At 48.8% G+C, this 20,727-nt stretch overlaps 5 protein-coding genes across 5 annotated transcripts; 2 read left to right on the forward strand and 3 right to left on the reverse strand.

Moving 5' to 3' along the window:
• Positions 1 to 549: 549 nt before the first annotated feature.
• On the reverse strand, positions 550 to 4,617 carry GGS25DRAFT_516145 (P-loop containing nucleoside triphosphate hydrolase protein; the record flags this gene model as incomplete). The annotated part of the gene is made up of 2 exons (XM_049263164.1): positions 550 to 2,853; positions 2,917 to 4,617. 2 exons carry the CDS (start codon positions 4,615 to 4,617, stop codon positions 550 to 552), a joined length of 4,005 nt encoding a protein of 1,334 aa, XP_049112227.1.
• A 2,547-nt stretch (positions 4,618 to 7,164) lies between these two features.
• GGS25DRAFT_81489 (allantoinase) lies at positions 7,165 to 9,403 on the reverse strand. Its single transcript, XM_049266040.1, has 3 exons — positions 9,384 to 9,403; positions 8,506 to 9,283; positions 7,165 to 8,443 (listed from the first exon to the last, which is right to left on the reverse strand). The coding sequence occupies exons 2-3, from the start codon at positions 9,025 to 9,027 to the stop codon at positions 7,352 to 7,354; spliced, it is 1,614 nt and encodes a 537-aa protein (XP_049112228.1). The 5' UTR covers positions 9,028 to 9,283; positions 9,384 to 9,403; the 3' UTR covers positions 7,165 to 7,351.
• Positions 9,404 to 12,392: 2,989 nt separating this feature from the next.
• On the reverse strand, positions 12,393 to 13,795 carry GGS25DRAFT_510238 (uncharacterized protein). The gene is made up of 3 exons (XM_049262635.1): positions 13,202 to 13,795; positions 12,899 to 13,123; positions 12,393 to 12,830 (listed from the first exon to the last, which is right to left on the reverse strand). Exons 1-3 carry the CDS (start codon positions 13,329 to 13,331, stop codon positions 12,817 to 12,819), a joined length of 369 nt encoding a protein of 122 aa, XP_049112229.1. The 5' UTR covers positions 13,332 to 13,795; the 3' UTR covers positions 12,393 to 12,816.
• A 207-nt stretch (positions 13,796 to 14,002) lies between these two features.
• GGS25DRAFT_526202 (uncharacterized protein) lies at positions 14,003 to 16,516 on the forward strand (the record flags this gene model as incomplete). The annotated part of the gene is made up of 6 exons (XM_049264938.1): positions 14,003 to 14,056; positions 14,126 to 15,053; positions 15,188 to 15,608; positions 15,672 to 15,911; positions 16,047 to 16,080; positions 16,151 to 16,516. 6 exons carry the CDS (start codon positions 14,003 to 14,005, stop codon positions 16,514 to 16,516), a joined length of 2,043 nt encoding a protein of 680 aa, XP_049112230.1.
• Positions 16,517 to 17,656: 1,140 nt separating this feature from the next.
• GGS25DRAFT_81601 (glycoside hydrolase family 92 protein) lies at positions 17,657 to 20,465 on the forward strand. Its single transcript, XM_049266043.1, has 4 exons — positions 17,657 to 18,434; positions 18,505 to 18,954; positions 19,009 to 19,159; positions 19,210 to 20,465. The coding sequence occupies exons 1-4, from the start codon at positions 17,791 to 17,793 to the stop codon at positions 20,401 to 20,403; spliced, it is 2,439 nt and encodes an 812-aa protein (XP_049112231.1). The 5' UTR covers positions 17,657 to 17,790; the 3' UTR covers positions 20,404 to 20,465.
• Positions 20,466 to 20,727: the final 262 nt, after the last annotated feature.

A 20,727-nucleotide genomic window follows, 5' to 3' on the forward strand; every position in this document is an offset into this window, starting at 1 on the left:
GCCGGGTTTCAAGGTCATCAATTCCTAACGGAGTTGACGGAGTTGAATACCCTTCCTACGGGTATGTATCATCACGAAATCATCCCAACCTACATAGCATGAACATGTGGTATCTGGGAGTAATGTGTACCACTGTAATCAAGGATGGCTTTAATAAGCATTCCAAGGCTGCTTGGCGCAGATTCGCCGTAGGGGTTAACGATTGATCGATACAACTCCCATCGGCTTTTAGCTACTGCATAGGTACTAGCACTTGCTTCACATCCACGTGGTATGCGGAGCTAGTCTTAGTATTCTAGACGGACCTTCCAGACTTCGATACTCCTATCGCCGTTACAGCTCAAGCAATAATCACACCGCTTTATTAATGTAAATCTAAGAGCCTAGGTAGGTAGGTAGGTAGGTAGGTAGGTAGTAGGTGGTAGGTAGGGAGGTTTGTTGCCTCGGTTGCGCATAAACTCGTGAACTTCGTCGCTCCATAATATGTACTGCGTAGATCCAAAAAAGAACACGAAAGAAAATATACAACTAAGGCATCGCAGTTTGTCCTCAAGACTTTCTCGTCTTCTCTACAACGCTCCGCCACCTCGTTCTAGTCAGCCGCAAAAGAATCCACGCAATTAGCCTATATACCACAATCGTTGCTGCCAATGCGCCGATGTTGACTATCGGATCCACATTCAGCTTGTACAGATCAAGCACCTGCTCGCCCGTCTCGATGATGCACTGCCCACTAGAAAGTCTTTGCTCGTCGTTACATGTGAACTTGATGTCACGGAGAGAGAACGCAGCCAAGGCCGCCGTCGCATACTTGAGCGGACTGATGTAGTTGAAGGCCTTGAACAGCTCGGGCATATTGATCGACATAATCCCTGCCATAATCTGCGCCACCGATAACAAGATCGATATGATATTGACTGCAAATCCAGTGTGGTTGAAGAGCGTATTGAATATAATACCCAAACTCTCACCGCATGATACAATCCCGAAGCAGCAGAAGACATAGACGAAGTACATCTCGGCTGTGTGTGGGAACCCCACCGCGAAATCAGCCAGGATGCCAAAAATCAGACAAGAGAAGAGCTCAAAGGGTAACTCGAGGAGCGTATAGGTGGAGAGGAAAGCCTCAACGCTGTACACGCCATCGTCGTCTTCCCGATAAAACACTTCCCTTTCTGCCGGATATACTGCCACGTTTTGGAGCATTCCAACAAAATAGAAGGCGCCTACTTCTTGCACAAAACCTACGCGGTTCTGCACACTGAAGTAATCATTGTGCAGTGGCGAGAAAAACAACGCTAGGACGACCCCCAATCCAACGACTTGCATGATGCGTGCCAAAATGAGAGGTGGCTGTCGACGAAAGTTGATCGTTGCGCGATGTAGTAAGAGCGGAAACGCTGTCAAGAAAGAGGCACGTTTGTGGACAAGTGCGCCAAGTTCCGCCGGTGTTGCTAGGGCAGCTTTGTGCAGCGACCGACGCGGTATTGGGTTGGAATATTGTTTCTCGAGCGCATTAATCCCTGGATGATCAGGAGCCGTCTCTTTTTCATTCGCCGAATTAGCTTTGATGCTCTCGGTCTCGTCGATGTGTGATATTTGACGAGTAACTAATGGTGCTCTCGGCGGCGACTGCATGGATTCAGCCCATGACTCGACAAGACGTCGAACTTTCTCTCGACTCTCGGCTTCTCGGTGTGCCTCTTGAAGATCTATGGTGATAAGATCAAGTGCGAAATCCGCTGGGTTAGTATGTTGAGGGCAATGATACCCAAGCCCGCCAAAATAAGGCAGCATATCTTTAGCAGAGCCCGAGTAAGCAAGACGGCCACCCCTGGCTAATAAGAGTATATTCCCAAAGTGAACAAATATATCTGATCTGGCTTGATGAATTGTTAGAATCAACGTACGCCCTTCGTTAGCTAGGCCTCGAAGAACTTCCAAAATACTATTCGCCGTGAAAGCATCCAGCCCGCTTGTTGGTTCGTCGAGTAATAAAACTCGCGGATCAGTCAAGATCTGAACGGCGATACTAACACGGCGCTTCTCTCCCCCGGAGATACCCTTCACAAGTTCATTGCCGATTAGATTATCAGCGCAGTCCTTCAACCCCATTTTAACTAAGACCTCCTCAGCTCGCTGATTCTTTTCAGATTTACTCATCCATCTCGGAAGACGAAGTCCTGCCGCAAAACGCAGTGTCTCGCGAACAGTTAGGGATGGGAGTAAAGCGTCATCATCTTGGCAAACATATGATACAACAGACCGTATTACGGAGTCGGATGGGACAGCATCGTTAAATGTCAGCTTTCCAGATGACCTGTACCTAGTACTAATAGTACTATGTAAACGAAGCGCCATAGCATTTAGCAAGCTCGTCTTCCCGGACCCAGACGGACCCATAATAATGTTCAGCATGCCAGCCTGGAACGTCGTAGTAACAGGGTCGAGGATAGTCTTTCTTGGTAGCTTTTTGCCCGTTGAAGATCTCTTGTCTAGCGCCAGGGAGAAATCGTCGAGGCCGACATCTATTGCTCGGACTTCATGTATTGATCTCACATTCATCTTCTCTTTTCCAGCTGAAAGGTCCGTATCAGAGGCTCGTGCTCGCGCAATTGTCATTTCGACTTTCAAGAAAGCAAGTCCGATCCAAGACACAAGCAAGAATAGAAGAACGAAACCCACCATGGCGATAATCGGCCGAGCGACCCAGTTCCTAGGTAGTCCAAGATTATCCATGATGTACTGCCCAGTGTACTGCTGGCAACCTGGGTTCGATGCACCGCCAGGTAACGGACAATCATAAAAGCTACCCTCGAACTCATTGCCACAAAGAGCTCCGAAAGCATAGTACTATTGGGGGTGATTAGGGGTAATGAAGCATGTAGATGGGAGAGGTGGTGTGCTTTAACGTACAGTATATGTGATATACTTGGTCCATCTTACATAAACAGGTAATGTATTGGCTTGGATGAAATATCCGCAAGCTAGGCTTTGTAAGGTGTATGCGAGGTTGGCAATCAAACTTGCCCCGGGGAAATTCCTCACAGCCGCAACTGATGCTACGGCGAGCGTCACGGCGATATAGTGATTAAGTAGGAGGATAGAAAAAAATGTGAAAAACTTGGACACATTGAGATCGAACCCCACCATGAAATAGTAGATGACGCTGTACAAGAAAGGTACGGGAACATCTTCGGTGAAGCAGCGCGCAATGCGACGCGACAGGATAAATGGAAATGCTGTCACACAGCCCTCACTATGCTCTCGGTCGAAGGTGGGAATATCTATGGTCAGGCGATAAATCTCAAACGTCAAGAACAAGTAGCCTTGCAAGCCTACTGAGATATACAGAGCAGCTTCCCTTGACCGTATGCCAGGCTGATCCCTAGCGAGGTTAAAGAAGACGTATCCTGTTATGATTGCCATGAGGATAGCTTCCATAATGGATCCAGCCATCCCCATTGGATCTCGATAAGTGACCTTTAGCGTTCTGTCGGTCAATACACGTAGCTGGCGGAAGAAGCCTGCGTGGTGTTCCATTTTCGGTCTCCTGCGCTTAATTTCCGTCTCAGCGATATCCTTGGAGGGGGAAGCCATGAATACCCTCTTCGACTCCTCTTTCCAAGCTGTCATCAGACTCTCGACCCTAACAGTGCTCTCCGCTTCAAGCTCTGGTGTGCGGTTATCAATCGCAGCATGATCGATTACGAATTCAGCAGGGTTAACGAAAGGAGGCAGTTCAAACCCCAGATTTGAAAACCACGGAATACATTCCTTCATAGGCCCAGAATATACAGGACTGCCCTTAGACAGGACGATGAGGTTATCAAACAGATCCCATATTTCGGATCGTGGTTGGTGGATAGTTGTGATGACCGTGCGACCCTTATTTGCCAAAGCTTTGAGAGTTCTTACCAGTTGATACGCACTTGTTGCGTCCAATCCAGTCGTCGGCTCATCCAGAAAAAGAATTGATGGGTTGGCGAGGAGCTGTACCCCAATACTAGTTCTTCGCTTTTCCCCGCCGCTGCATCCACGATGTTGACTATTTCCAATTCTCGTGTCTGCACAATCCTTCAGGCCTAATTCGAGAATCACCTCTTCCACAATCCGCATACGCTCCTCTTCAGTGGTTGGTGGGGGTAGTCTCAGATTTGCCGAATATCTTAAAGTCTCTCGTACTGTCAGTGTAGGAAGCAGTATGTCCTGTTGCATCACATATGCATGCCTAGCCGAGTGCACACCTTCTTGTCCGTTGAATGTGGTAATTCCAGTTTGTGACAACCTCGGGCTACGCATGCGTTCTGCGATTGTGTTTAATAAAGTCGTCTTTCCAGAGCCACTACCACCAAGTATTGCAGTCAAGGTACCAGGCTTTAAAGAGGCATTGATGGAACTAAGAAGAGTCTTAGTCGTCGGGCTGTTAACCTTCTTGCCAAATGTCTTGCCAAGCAAATCTGTGTACGTTGCGGGATCCCAAATCGATGGGGATGTATCGACGGAGACGGATAGATTTCGAATCTGAACGTCAATTGCCTCAACATCATCTAATGATAAGTGGCCAGCTCCGGATAATGATAGTCGGTGCCCCAGCTGGGTATGACCAGCATCCATAGAGACGACATTAGAGCTTATAGGCTTGGTATTCTCGGCAATGCTCGACATGTGATCATCTCCATTTTGTTCACGTCTAGCAACGGTATTATCTGAGCTCGAGGATTCCATAGCAGCGACGGACTGCAGTAGGTTAGGGCTATGTTAGCAGCCGGTACTGGTGGTGATATGGCATGCGGAATCTGTCGGAGGCGCAGAGCTGGGGTGATTAGAGACCCAGAAGCTGGGTTATGTACCTATGACATTTGGGATGTTAAGCAAGCCAACACTTCTCAGTGGCGATTTGTATCAGTATGCTTCCTAAAAGATGTTTAGGATGCGATGAAGGGACAAGACAGGTACTGTGTTTTCGTGATGAAGAATTTCAATGTTGAATAGAGCATTAAATCTGAAAGATCGCAACGTTCTCGACTAGAAGGGTCGTTATAGATAGCTAAATAGCGTAATATGCAACGCTGAGTTGACAAGGGTCAATCCCATGTTAGATGGATCTTCCCCGATCCTTATTTGTGGGCTGTACCGCACAAGCGATTGCCACTCTGTTGGACCCCAGGCGCAAGTTTACTTACTAACTACCCATCGAGCTCGAAACATCTTAAGCGATGCCTCCATTTACAGCATGTCAATGTCCTCCAACCAGTCGCAATGTTTCTAGTCAGCGGATGTTTCACTTTCCGAGCTACTTACCGCTCGATTTCCAACGCCTAGCATTGTTCACAAGATAAAGGAACTTGCCATCTGGGCATCTTCTGGCATGTGTTGCCTCTCAGTCTTTTCGTATATAAATGCACTCACGCTTCCAACGTTAAAAGTCAGCAGCTAGGATCGGATCGAATTGGACTTGCTGTTTCGGTACCTAAGAGGTGTGTAGTAGTTAACACCGCAAGTGCTGTAAGCGAAGTTGGCTTGAGTTGTCAGACAACAACGTGCCGAGGGAATTCCTTGTTAGGTTTTGCAGATGTACGAAGTAATCCAGCCTACTACTAGTATACCAAGCACCTGGTTGGGTTGTATGTCGTTTGGGTCTGCTCGGTTCGAGATCAGTTACTGCATATGGTAGTAGTATGCACTATGGTAGTTGCTAGATTGACAGACAGCGGTAAAGTCTCGGCACTGGATCCTCTTTGCTTTACGCGAGCTTCTTCTAGCCGACACGTTAGACTAATAGAATCTCGGCCATGTAAAGGCCAAGATTTAGCAGCCCCGAATCCAGTAAGGTCATGTTCGGGAACTGGGGACTCCGCCTCGCTTACAGAACCGAACCGCAACAGGGGGCTTGGTTTAGTGTAGTGTAGGGTAGGGCGTGTGCCAGAAGCTGGATAAGCTGGGGCCCTGGGGGAGCTACTACGCCGTACATTGCGTGCATGATACTCGAATTGTAAGCCGCTAACATGGGACAAACCCGATGATATTAATGTGATATCTTGTCCAGCACGTGTCTAAGAGATGGACACAAGGATCTGTTGGTTAGGGATGTACGCTGATAAAAAAACAGGTTGAATTCCCAGCAGTATAATTGTCAGACGACTGAACGACTGAACTACCTAATACAGGCACTCCATTCAAGGAGATGCATGAAAAGGAAGAGGAGCAAACGCTTAGCAATCCCATCAGCAATGCATACATAAGTGATGTAGGTTAGGCTATTAGAACCTTGAATATGGAAAGGTATATTGACTGAGACTAGACGAAGAAGATTGAACATCCGATAATCAACGTATTCGTTTAGAAATAAAATCAATAAAATTCGAAGTGGGCTTAATTAATTGGATTGAAATTGATTGTGGTGATTAGTTACTACGCCGTATGGCGATTATGGTGATGGTGAGTAAGGATGCGATCGCTAAGACACGGAAGACCTAACCGACCAGCAACTGGAATGATTGGTACCGGTGCTAGTAGTAGAAATGCCAAGGCCATATTACATACCCCTGCACCTTCAAACTGTAACCGAAGTGTAAATCATCTCTTTAATACCTTGAAGGTTCAAGTTCTTCCCCACCAAATTTTAACATAGCAGCTGACCTAGATGTAAGTAGATTGAGAAACAATTTAGGTTGGGCAGGTACCAATGACCCTGTAACATCTGCCCCATTAACACAACCTTAAAAAGAACTCGAACAAATAAAGTTGCCCAGGTGGTGTCGAGTAATACTTGAGCCGAGTGTATGCGCCGCAGTACAGTTGTGGTGTAGACCGGTAAGTCACGTCATAACTAATGTTTGCTTCAAATCTCGACATGATATTTATAGCAGCAACAAAGGAGCATAAGAAGTCACAAGAGCTCTTACAACCATTTTAATCATCGAAGCGCCTTAGCCAGTACTTACCTAGGTACGAAGTATACAGCATGTCAATAGTTTATTGGATGGTATTGTAGTACGAGGTCACCTACATATTGATTGAGTCAGAAAGAAAAAAAAGCACGTCAATTGGCGTGATGAGCTGTAAGACGCCAGGCCAGTATCAGAGACATCCACGGGATATTTCTAAAAAAAATCTTCAATCAATTCTCTTTAGTTGCTCTCTTTAAAACCTTCTCCTTTGACAGATGCGTAATATGTATGATGCCTGGACTCCGTCTGAAACCACTCCTATTCCCCTACTCGCAATCCATGCTTTGTCATTAAGTTCATCACGAAATATCAGTCATTAACGCCAGCTTTGTTTGCTTCTCCGTCTTCCCCATCTATTCCCCATTTCATCAACCCCGCGCCCAGTCTTTTTCTAATGCTCAAGCCATCCTCTTCTCCGTGATTGCCTCACCCACGGGCTTTCCACTAATGAATCCACCATTAATGCCTCCATACTCGAAGACTTTCTGACCTCGTAGCCAAGTTTCCTTGACGCGGCCCGCAAATCGCTGACCTTCCCAAGGCGAGCAACGGTTTTTCCAATGCATACCACCGGAGTTCAGCACCCATTCCTCCGTATCATCGAACACACAAATATCGGCATCCATACCCACTTTGAGCGCCCCCTTGCGGTGCGATAGTCCGACCTGTTTAGCAGTCGCAACAGAACATAAGCGCACGATGTCGAGGATGCTCGGAGCTACGCTGCCGGCAGCGGTACGTTTCTTAGCTGATGAGTAAAGGATAGGTAGGCCAAGCCCGACCGACGATATGCCGCCCCACGCCGCAAAGAAGTCGCCCACTTGTTTGGCTACTTGTGCATTTTCCTGCGTCTGCTCTTGTTCCGTCAGGGCCAAGTCTGCCGTCATATCGATACCCGAATCGGAATGGTGCATATTAGGAGCTTCAATGGTCAGGAGGTGAGGCGGGAGGAGCTTGAGCTCCGGTGTGCAGGGCGAATGGTCGGAAACGACCGTCTTAATGCACGAGTCCGGCGCCATCAGTTCCTCCCAAAGCCCATCTTGGTTTAGTTGTTCGCGAATTGGCGGACAGCACTTGTATCTGCAGTCACCATCTTCAACGCTTTCAGCTGCCAATCCCAAGTAATGGAAGCACGTCTCAGCAGTGATGTCTATTCCGGACTTGCGGGCAGCTTTGAGGATCGGGATCGCTTGGGTTGCCGACAGGTGTACGATATGAAGATGTAGACTTGGAGCCAGGGGCGCAAGGGAGATAATCTCGTCGATCGCGTAGGTTTCGAAGGACGGTGGTCGGGATTCTAGGAATGTTTGGTACGACTTCAATTCGCCGTGGGGCGCTAGCGGGGGGTCCGAGGCTTGCACTGCGTCACCAACAGAATCTGCAATCGGGGGAATCATCTCGGCATGAAACATAAGCGTCGTCGGTGCGCCGTTCAATGCTTTCATAGCGAGCGCGATATCCCCAGACGAGATGGCTGGAAACTCCTCGACCTATTGACTCTTTGTCAGCGATTTATGCATAAAAAGGTCACCTGCCAAAAGCGTTAACTTACACCCGATTCGATCAAGAACCCCTTGAACCCACGAACGCCTGCTTCCACTAACGGTTGCAACTCATTCGCATTTCCGGGGATAACGCCTCCGTAAAACCCTACATCAACCCAGCATTGGCCTTTGCTAGCAGCAAGCTTTTCCTTGAAGCCAGCCAAGGTGGTAGTAGGCGGAATAGCATTAAGCGGCATATCAACCACGGTAGTCACACCACCAGAAGCAGCCGCTCTGGTGCCGGTATTGAACCCCTCCCATTCTGTCCGGCCTGGCTCGTTAAGGTGCACGTGGGCGTCAACGAGTCCCGGGATGATGAGTTTGGAGCCGTAGTTGATATAGGTGGTCGAAGGGGGAAATGACACCTTGGGTAGGATAGTATGTGCAATTTCAACTATCTTCCCGGTAGTAGGTGAAATAGATATGGTAGCTGGACTGAGAAAGAGGCTATCATCGGGCAGGGTTAACACCGCTCTCGTGGACACGATAACGGTTAACGAGCCCCCATGTGGTCTAGAAGTAATGGTCATTATGTAAGGTCAATTATCTTGCTGGCGAATACTCCGAAAAGAGGCAAGACGCTGACAGATAACGAGGCTGGCTGGCAGATAAAGACAACAATGAAGCAAAGGCGAGAACAGGGGTTTTTGGTTATCGCGAGACCCCTTTAAGGTGCCTTAAAGGTGGTGGGTGGGCGAATGATAAGAAAGACAAAGAAAGAAAGATAAGAAGATAGTGTGCGGTCGAGCAACGGAAGACCAACAACGTCTTAGCTCAATGGTACTACTAGGTAATCAGGGTTCAATGGTGGTTAAGATGAAAGCGATGGTATACAGTATCTTTGAAGGATATCAAGAAAATAATATCGAGACAGGACGAAACCTACTGGATGTGGTGATTTACTAGGTGCTGTAGTGATACGGGTTTATGATGAGAAGACGGAACAAAGCGAGAAAATGGAAAATGAAGGAAAGAAATAGCTAAGCGGTTGATGGATACGATCGACTAAGCAGATTTACCTTCAATCCGATAACCTCTAGGGGCTCACTTCGGGTTCTACTGAGAACTAAGGGAGGCATACCCGGTCAGCAGCGATACCGCAATAACCACATATTCCATTTTGACTGACTCTACGCGGTAGTACGGGTCGGGTGAGCGGTGAGTACCTTGTGGGGGTACTTTATCACGAAGCTACTATCTACGCACATAGTAATAATAGAAGGGAAAGATTCGGAAGATAGGGGACTATCCTGATTCAGGAGGGCATGGGTGGTTAGGCGGATAGTCGAGAATATCACAGGAAAGATAAGGAAGCCACGGCAAAGTTGATCTTAAAGTGGGCGTGTATGATGTTGATAGTGAGAGGGTGCATCGATAAATAGATAAAGCCCATGGAGGAAACCCGGAAATCCATCCTTCTTTTTTTTCTTTGAAAGAAGGTGGGACCCTGAACTGGAAAGATTTGGTGTTATCAGCAGCATGTGATTGGTTTACAGACACCAACAAAGTGTTAAGGAAATGGTCTAGTGCTATGACTTGCATTAGCCTGCAGCCATACTGTAAGGGCGCACTTATTTTAGCCATGCGCTTGCTTCTTCTTCTCATATCGACATCGGGCCTCGCCGTCTGAGTCAAAAACTATTTAAGCCACGGCAGATAAGTGACTTGAATGCCATCGAGCACAATATTCTTTTTATCATCCTCTAGTTAATTCTAACATGAATCTGATGTAGAACCATACAAAGACCACGACAAATAACATTATTAGGATGTAGTTGCTCTACTGCAATTATGCTTATCTACTACATAATGTAGGTAAGCCGGTACGTCAATAGCGTCGCATAGTTACAGATCTATGTTTTTCTGTCTTGACGACAGTCCTACGTTAGATAAGCCCCAGCTTAATGGATATTGTGGGTCTAACCCGATAAGCCAAGGTTTAAAAAGTTGGCCATCGACTTCTTTTTACTCGATAAATACTCGATCAATTCGAATAAATGTCGAGTCAAACAACAAAAGATATGAAAAAGGGGGGTGGGGGAGGGGCTGATGGCAATTACGAATGGCCTCAAATTCCCACCAAATTTAGCAAAACCTCGTGGACTGTTCCTCTCCCGTCTCTAGCCTGCTTGCCTAGGCGTTATACCTATATCACCCAATTTTGAATATTCATAAAGTAATATTCAAGTAATATTTTCGGTTGTTTTCGGCGAGCAAAGGCCTCGACTTTTCAGTTTTCAAGGGGCAGAACTCCCACCAGCTCATCAACTCCACTTTCACGACTACTCGTCACCGTCTCTTCTTAACTGACTGCCCTGTGTCACTGCTACGGCCTGCAAGTGGTAAACTTTGATTGTCGAAAGACCAAAGTTGAAAAAGCAGACAAGCGATCGAGTCAAGGTCACGAGCCGTATCATAAGAGTTCCAATAATACTCGTGGTCATACACTATTAATAGGTGCTAATGGTGAGGCTATCCCATTCCGGGCCCAGACCATCGGGTCATACTTTTCCACAACCTTCGAGTACAGGCATTTTCTTCTCACTTCCAAGAAATATTTATCCAAAAGATCTATAGATGGATTTCTAATGATTAACAATAGCTAGCTTTCGATTGCAATGCACAAGGCCGTGCCACCCAAGATAACTATTCTCTTACAGTATTCAAAGTTGTCCTTTTGGCCGCACGGGGCATATATCAGCCCGTGTGGCGCACGTGGCGACAGGTGGCCTAGCATATAGTTCCCACTTCAACATTTGTGAATAGCTTCACATCAACCAAATCATCTTCAGCAACCTCCATCACCGCGCAACCCCAACCGAGAACTTACCCGCGCCAAAGAAGAGCATATAAGCCGCAAGAGCAAAAGAAATTTCAGCCGGTTTGGTATGGCCTAGTGGTAAATCGAAGAGATTGAAGAAAAAAAGATTCAAATCACCTTTACAACCACCGCTAGGCCCTGGGGTTCGATTCCTCAGCTGGCTAACAATATTTGATGCGCTTAATTACGCGCAGGGGGTCTACAATATTTTTCGCTTCCAATATTCCTGTCACGGGACCAAACCCATGGCTCTGGACACCCTGGATATCGCCTACGTGATATCCCTATAAAGTAGGAAGACGCATCACGCTCTTTCCACGTTTCCTTCCTTCTCTTCTTTGTGCTTCAACAAGAAACATTCTGGAACCATGACAGTTTGAGGCACCAAGAAGAGAAGGAATGTCATGGTTCCTGGATGTTGCTCGTTGAAGCACAAGGAAGAGAGGGAAAGAAACGTGTAAAGGGCGTGATGCGTCTTCCTACTTTATAGGGATATCACGTGGGGCGATATCCAGGGGTGTCCGGAGACATGGGTTTGGTCCCTTGACAATTCCAGATCACCCTGGAGATGGTAATATGTCGCCTGCGTTGGTGTTATCACAAGAGCCATATACCACAGCTTAACTACTTCCTTTTATCAGTCGATGAGCTTAATCAAAGCAAAGCCATTAGATTTACAATCTCACTTAGACGAGTGTAAATATTCAATGCCATGAAGCGGGAATGTGACCTTAGTCATAGCGATACCGTCAACTCCGATTGTTGGTAAGGTTAGACTCTTGAGACCTTATCAAGCATTAAACACTGTTGCAATGTCGTCGTTATCAAAGGACTTGCAAGAAATAGCAGTCTCAAGGCAGGTTTCTTCACACGTCTCTTCTTTGATAATGGTAAAAGTCTCCTAAAATGAACCCATAGGATTTATGAGTGTTTGTAGAAAGATCAGACAGAGGCTTGGGTGGCTCATTAGTGATTTGCCTGAGGTGATAATAGAAGAAAACTGAAGATCATGCACTTTGCCTATCACCGATGTTCAGTTGTTCTCAATCCTGCTCGCTTCAATGAAGTCAAAACTTGTATTATAACCTACCTAGGAATGCTTAAAAGACGTACCCGAAGTAGGTACATACCTAGGTACCCAATTACTAACATCCCATTTTACCATAAATGTCCTGAAGGAAAAACACGTTATCATACTCATTAATATTCCCTTGTGAACGCCAAGAACAATAACCCCTATTACCCATATATACTGACTCGCGAGGCATCTCATCATGTAAGCACCTCATATCGCTCTTGCAACCAAGTTGTTCATGCCCGTATAACTCTTCAATGTCCTTTTCTTAATCAATCGACTTCCTCAACATCTGTCCCCAGTATCTATGTCTTTGCATTTGTTTAGGCGTAGATCATAGTTGATTACGTTGTGTGAACTGTGATACTTGGATTTACTCGCCAGCAGTCCCATTGAAATAGATTGTGTAACCCCTTTACATTCTCACAATCTCGTCTCTGTTCCAAGTTTTGTTGTCAGCTCAAACGTTCTTGCTTCATAGCCTTTGTCCGGGCCAACTTCTTACCAGCTAAGGCTCTCCACATGTACACTGTATCTGGATATGCATCGTAGTCGGGGCGCTTCGATTCCGGCTTAGGGTCAGACTTAGGCTTATGCTTGGACTTGGAAGACGATTCTTTGTTCCCCAGCTTCGACTTGGCCTTCTTGACAGCCTTACTCATGATGCTAGGCAGCGAGCCGGTACTGGTTCGGCTTCTAGTCGAGGATGTCTCGGCGGATGACTTGTGGTCTATAGGGGAGAAGATGGTGGTTAGTGATTTGTTGAATGGAAGAAGGATGATAGGGTGTGAGTCAGATGGTAACTCACCATTGTGTTTCGCCTGAAGCTTCTCCTCTGTGGCACCCGCAGCTTGAGTGTCTACTAAGGTCTTCTCGGAAACAATTGACGAGCGTCGTAGGCTTGAAGAAAAAGACGAATGTGTATATTGATGAGACATATTGATATACAGAGGTATGAAGTAGAAGTAGAAGTAAATAATTTATATATTTCCTGATTTGGTCGAATGCAGTCCGCGGGTTGGCTCCGGTAACTCTGACAGTTCAAGGTATATATTTTTATATTAAGATACAAAACTCACCGAGCCAAGATTGGTCCTGTTATATATAGGCACATATATACACTTTGAAAAAAAAATCATTTCCAAGTCCAATTTCAAGTCCATGAGTCACACCGTTGGTTTCTTGCAGATGCTTCATAATCATCAGCCGATATAGGTTTAGGTTACCGATACCTAGCTGAAGCATTGCTTCGGTTTGGAAGCCGACCTAGCAAGCCGATGCTACACACGACAACTCTATTTTTATGACTTGTTATAGATTAGTACTCGAGCATGCAAGACTCATTGAGCCAATAGAACAGTGGCTTCTTTGTGGAGACTGTCATCATCAGCTGGGCTTGTACGGCACTTAGTTATTTACTAGGCAGCATTTTAAAAGGAGCTGACTGCTGAGCCGAAGCCGAAGCCGAGCTTTGTTCTTAGCAAATATCGGAGCGACGCTTCAATATCAACGTCAACGACGCTGCACGGCTTGCGGCTTCGGAATTATCGACATTGGAGTCGTAGGTGTTACAGATTGTGTCAATGACTCATATTAATCTTGTCTTTTGATGGATGATATTGCACCGCCCCGAAGACCCAATGGCCGACTACAGGCATGCGATGTAAGTGACTCACACGTACCTATATGTATCAGCCCCTATCCGAAGCACTCTACTAACAAGGTCTATAAGCCATGCCGAAAGCGTAAACTGGCCTGCGACCACACACAGCCTATCTGTGGCCGGTGCACAAAGAGAAAGCAGGAATCAGAATGCGTGTATCTCAGCACCGGCCCCAAAAGGCCCAGGTCTCGGAGTCCGCTGCCGTCTCCGACATCATCCGCACAGCTCTCCAGCAGTACCCGACACGAACCTCACCGGCTTAGCCAGAGCACTCCGGCTGTGAGACCCGATGCACAGGCTCCGGGGTCCATTGGGACCGGCTACCTCGGCCCGACCAGCTACTGCCACGTCTACGACAGCCTATCGCTTCTCCATGGATCCGAGGGTATCGTCTCGCCTCAGTCCGAGAATACCACCCACCCCACCCCCGCTGTAGAAGCAGCGCAGCAGCATTCGCAGAGCCATCTCTCGGTCCGGGTGCGCGACATGGCTCTCACAGTCCTACGCAACGTGCCGGACCCCGTGCGCGGGACCCGGCTGCTCCTTTCTTTCAAGAACGACGGTTGGGACCGCATGGTCACGCTGCGGCTGGTGCAGTCCTTCTACTCTACCTTCGGGCACTACTTCAGCTCCCCGCCCCCCTCCGTCGACCGCCGGGACTTCGAGGCCGTGATCCAAACCCTGTGCACGAACACCGCGCGGCCGTTCACCGACGACGAACCCGACCCCGAGCGGTGGTACGCGCAGTTCTCGGGCGCGAACATGCGCTGGGAGTCGCTCGGCATGCTGTCGATCTACTGGCAGTTTGTGCCCGGCTCGGACCGCGGCGCGTGGAACGCGAAGAGGTCGGCGGAGTTTGATCGGAACTTCGGCATCGCGAGGGAGAATCTGAGGCTGTGCGTCGAGCTGTGCAAGGAGTTCTCGGCGGGGAACACGCTGATGGTGTACTTGAGCCAGAAGTGCACGGCGGTGGACTCGATGCTGGTTGGTGATGCTGGTACGTGGATGGTTTGGGTTTAAAATTCCTACGCCCCCCCCCTTTTACTCCGGGGTAGAATATGGTGCTATGCAAGCTGCACCGCGCGTCAAAATGGTTGCGCACAGAGTTGCTAATTCCGAGTCTTGTCGTAGATTTGCTCGTATGGAGATCGCACGCCGAAGCCATGGCCCTGGTGACGTTCCTCGGCTTCCACGTCCTCGAAGAGCGGGACCGCCACCGCGTATCCTTCATGTCCGAGATCAAGAAGAGCCTGTACCATCACATGTACGCCATGGCGCAGCTGCTAGTCTCTTTCACCGGCAGACCCCCCATGATGAGCCGACGATTCGCGTCAGCGCCTCTCCCGCTAGATATCGGCGCCGAGTATCTGTTCGCGGGCCACGACGATCTCGTGAAAGCGATCGAGCGCCTAGACGAAAAGGGGTGGAATACTGATGGGAAGATGCATTTCTTTACCCGTATACGCGCCCGCTCGATCCTCGCGGCGATCCGCGAGGAGATCTTTGAGATTGCGCTTAGCAATGAACAAGTCGCGTCCATTGAAACCTTGCTGTGAGTCTACCCAGGCATGCTGGACATACTTCACGAAGTTCAATCATTGACTAGTTGGCGCAGAAAACTTCGAGATCGAGAGTTACAAGCAGTGTCCGAGTTTCCCTCCTGCATCCAGTTCAACCCCCTCGACTTGGAGGACCAGACGGTTCCCATGCTAACGGTAAGCGCAAGGTTGTTCTTGCAGCAGGAACACTTGCAGAACATGTTTTTCGTCGACAGACTCTTGCTTCGATATGGATATGAGGATAAAGGTGATTTATTGAAGATCAGCTATGACTTGGTCACTCTGACGTTGCCCAGGTATGTAGTAATATCAAACCTCCCATTTGTCTGGAAAATGAAACTGACAAGTTGCAGTAAGTCGATGCATTCAATTGAGAAGCACATATTTGGCAATATGTATTGACGTATGGTAGACTACCTGCAGCTCGATAGATTTGCAGCATTTCGAAATGATGCAGAATGGCTTGTAAGTACACACATGCGTGCATGCACTCGACACGATTCTTAGTCTCTAATGTCTAATCGCGCCTCCCTAGGTCATGGCCTACGCCGTGCCCGCCGGTGGGATTCTCTGTCTGGAGCTACTGAAGCCCAGTCTTCACGTCAAGTTTCCCAACGACCCCAAAATCACCCGCTCCAACATAATCCAGAAGCTTAGCCTCCTTGTGGCCTATCTAGACTGGGTCGGTCCGTCGGGAGTGAACGGCGCCCTTTGTAGCGATGCAAAGTCGATTATCCAGCGAGTTCTCGACCAAACGTTGAACGCTGCATCGAGCGTTTATGAGCAGCCCACGGTGTTTGAGTGGGACCCTCCAACACAGCTCGACTTCAACTTCGACCTCCTCGATACCTTCAACTGGAATCGGCCGGATTTCCCCTCGAGCCAACAATCTAATCAATAGAACAGTATGACGAATCTAGATAGGTAGATAACTTGCGATACCCTCAACCAGCAACCAAGCGGAGTTCATTGGCGTGTGATTTAATTGACCCCTGAATGCGCAATGTGATCTACTAACCTTAGCGATATGCCGGCATCGGGAAAGATCCGATAGGATGCCCCCCCCCTATGATCGTGTACCTACTCCTCCTGCCTGCCTTGCATGCTGCGATGTTCATCAACTTTTTAGAGATCCACAAAGTCGATGCAACAATTCACAGAGAAAAAGGGGGAGCCGCATACGTGATTATTATTTAACGGGAAGTTTGATTGTTAATAACTGGCTGCTACGTAGCACACCGTGGACTTCGTGCAGCTTCCAATCCTCGACCTTCCTCTTCCTGCATGGCGTTTGCAGCAACTAATTTCCCGGAAACACAGCGGAAAGCCATCGGTGCGCGAGGTAGATTCCTACTTCCATATATATGTAGGCATTTGCTACATAAACTAATACCGAGCCCCTTATCCCTACCTAGGTACCTAGATTGGTTATGATGGGCTCGGCTCCTTATGTCCGTCCGGCATTGGAGTAGGTAGTGTTATTATATCTCTCACTCCAGCCTCTCCCTGCAGATGCAGATCGCAGGATTGAATACCCCGCGCATTTCAAGATAACGATGGATAAGAGGACGCGACTTATGGAAACACGCGATGGTAAAGCAAATTACCTACTACCTAATGTAACGGTGGGACGACGATTGGAACACCTGCTTCGGTCACTGGTTGCGGCCTTCTGCAGCGCGCATGATGCAAATGATACATAATAGCGAAAGATACACCCGCGTCGCCAGGAATGGAAGGTTATTCCCTTGATGGCCCTAATGACCCCTTCCCTACCAGGTACCGACCTCCTAGGTAGGTGGCTACCTAGTAGCAGTTGTGAATCTTGTGATAACACGCGAGCTTTGTCGAGGTCACTCGGCGGGACCCAAGACAATGTCTCTAGCTCCTGCTATTTGGAAAAATAATATTGATCTCATCGTACTTAGCACTCAACTATTTACTTACATATGTAGGTAAGTGGTGGACGAGTTCTTTAGTATTGAGTTAAGGTTGTTATGTGTCTCTCCCAAAGAAAGTAGCGGTTCAAGCTCGTTGCCCTTGAGGAATGTATGTATATTGACTGGACACCAATGAATTAATAAGGGTTATGATCGAACGTACCTGGTACCTAAACCTCACATTCGTTTCCCCTGCACTTCTCTCTGTCCTGTCGCAGCAAAGAGATTAGTCGCAATGCATTCATTCGGCATGCGTCTAGGCTCAATCGCCATAATCATCGCGGCGAAGACACTAGGGACCAATGCCGCGGAATATGACCCCCTTTCATACGTCGACCAGCTAATCGGGAGCCGAAATGGAGGCAACATTTTCCCAGGCGCCACACTGCCGTACGGCATGGCGAAGGCCGTCGCCGACACCACCAGCGTAAGCAACCAAGGCGGCTTCACTCTCGACGGCACCCCCATCTCCGGCTTTTCGGCGATGCACGATTCCGGAACCGGAGGATCCCCGTCCCTGGGGAACTTCCCGCTCTTCCCGTATGCGAGCTGCCCGGGCGACGACATCGACCGATGCGAATACCCCAAGAAAACGCGATCGGCAAACCACGGTCAGTTCAACGATAACAGCGTCGTGGCGCGCCCGGGCTACTTTGGAGTCACCCTCAACTCTGGAATCGACGTCGCGATGACGGCGGCGCAGCATACGGCGCTCTTCCAGTTCACCTTTCCGGCAACGGATGGGCATCCCCTGCTCTTACAGGATCTGACCGATCTTTCGGATTCGCGCCAAAATAATGGCACTGTTGCGATCGACCCCGAGACGGGGAGAATTACGGGTTCCGCGCGTTTCCAGTCGAGTTTCAGTCAAGGGCAATAGTAAGTGGTGTCTTAGCTGTACTGCCGAACACGTTTGTCAGTGCTGTTGCTAACTTGCGAAAAACAATAGCGTACTTCACTTCTGCACCGATTTCTCGGGTCCTGCAATCTTTGACACTGGCATCTTTGTTAACAGCAGAGCCAGCACAGACGCAAAGAACCTGACCATCTCTCGGTCAATCAACGGGTACCCCCTTCCCGGAGGCGCTTTTATCAGATTCCAGTCCGCCGACACACCGGTACTCGCGCGTGTGGGCCTGAGCTTTATCAGCTCCGAGCAAGCATGCTCTAATGCGGAGAGCGAAATCCCGGACTACAACTTTGATCAGATCGAGCAGACTGCGGCGGATGCCTGGAGAGAGAAGCTCAGCCCAATCAGCGTGTCTTCGGAAGGCGTCAGTGAGGATTTCCTGAAGAACTTCTACAGCGGCGTGTACAGAACGATGGTGAACCCTCAGAACTACACGGGAGAAAATCCGCTTTTCAATACCGGCGAGCCGTATTTTGACTCGTTTTATTGGTTAGTCTACGTGGTGCGGTCTGGAATGTCTCATGTCTTACTAACACAACGAAGCCTCTGGGATAGCTTTAGGAGCCAGATCCCGTTTTTGACTCTGCTCGACCCGGCCGCAGTGGCACAGATGATCCGCTCTTTGATCGATACTTATAGGTATGAGGGTTGGCTGCCAGATTGTCGGATGACTTTTTCCAAGGGCTATACGCAGGTATGATATTGCGATTCCTTCAGTCTAGAAACTTTACTAATAGTTGCCAGGGTGGCTCGAATGCGGACGTAATACTAGCAGATGGGTTCCTCAAGGGTATCACGGATGGCATCGACTGGGACACGGGCTACGAAGCAGTCGTAAAAGACGCAGAAGTAGAGCCCTTCGACTGGTCAAGCGAAGGACGCGGTGGACTCGACAGCTGGAAAGCGCTCGGATACATCCCTGTGCAAGACTTTGACTACAAGGGCTTTGGGACGATGACGAGGAGTATATCTCGCACTCTCGAGTACAGTTACAACGACTTCACGATTTCCCAAATGGCTCAGCTACGTAACAATACCGCCGACGCGGAGAAGTATCTCCGCACTAGCGACAATTGGAAGCGTCTCTACAAAGCAGACCAAACATCAAAATTCGACAGCGGCGCCGACACGGGGTTTACCGGGTTCTTCCAGCCGAAATTCCTGAACGAGACGTGGGACTACCAGGACCCGCTCTGGTGCAGCAACATCGACAACTCCGGAACATCGTGCTCGCTGCAGAACACGGCGCACGAGACGTTCGAGAGCAGCGTGTGGGAGTACGGCTTCTTCGTGCCGCACAACCAGGGCGACCTGATCGCGCTGTACGGCGGCGCCGGGCCGTTCGTGCGGCGGCTCGACTTCCTGCACGACAGCAACATCACCTACATCGGCAACGAGCCGGCCTTCCTCACCGTCTTCCAGTACCACTACGCCGGCCGCCCCGCCCTCTCCGCCCGCCGCGCCCACTTCTACATCCCCCGCTTCTTCGACACCACTCCCGAGGGCCTCCCCGGCAACGACGACAGCGGCGCCATGGGCTCCTTCGTCGCCTTCTCCATGATGGGGCTGTTCCCCAACCCGGGGCAGAACGTGTATCTCATCATCCCGCCCTTCTTCGAGAGCGTCAACGTCACGAGCCCGCTCACGGGGAACACGGCGACGATACGGAATGTCAATTTCGATCCGGCGTACGAGGCGATATACATACAGAGCGCGACGCTGGATGGCGAGCCGTACACGAGGAACTGGGTCGACCATAGCTTTTTTACGGAGGGCAAGGAGCTCGTGCTTACGCTCGGCAGGAACGAGAGTTCCTGGGGCACGAAGGTCGAGGATCTGCCGCCGAGCGTGGGTGACTATGAGGGGTTCAATCGGACGGTGGCGTCGAGGAAGAGGGGGGGTGGGCCGAGATATGATGCTGGGCTTGGGCTGAGGTAATGAGTGGTGTTAGGTTGTGATAGAGGAGTCTTGGGCTTGGGCTTAACTACTAACTATATTCATATCCATATGTTAGGTATACATATAATTGAAAGTTTCTTATTTAATGAGTCGGATTGGGTTTGTCTTTTGTGTGATGTGATGGTTATTGTGGGAACGGATAGCCCCTGATAGCTTAGGTCTGGGGGTATGAATGATACATTCAGGGGTTAGCTGAAATCAAAAGATTACGAGAATAATACCTACCGTGCCTAGGTACCTATGTTTCTGGGTAGCCATCTAAGGGACTGTTCTAGCTACTGGGTTGACTTGACTGTCTATTAG

Source organism: Hypoxylon fragiforme, assembly GCF_022984875.1.
Source record: "Hypoxylon fragiforme strain CBS 206.31 chromosome Unknown GGS25scaffold_10, whole genome shotgun sequence".
In the NCBI taxonomy this organism is placed as follows: domain Eukaryota; kingdom Fungi; phylum Ascomycota; class Sordariomycetes; order Xylariales; family Hypoxylaceae; genus Hypoxylon; species Hypoxylon fragiforme.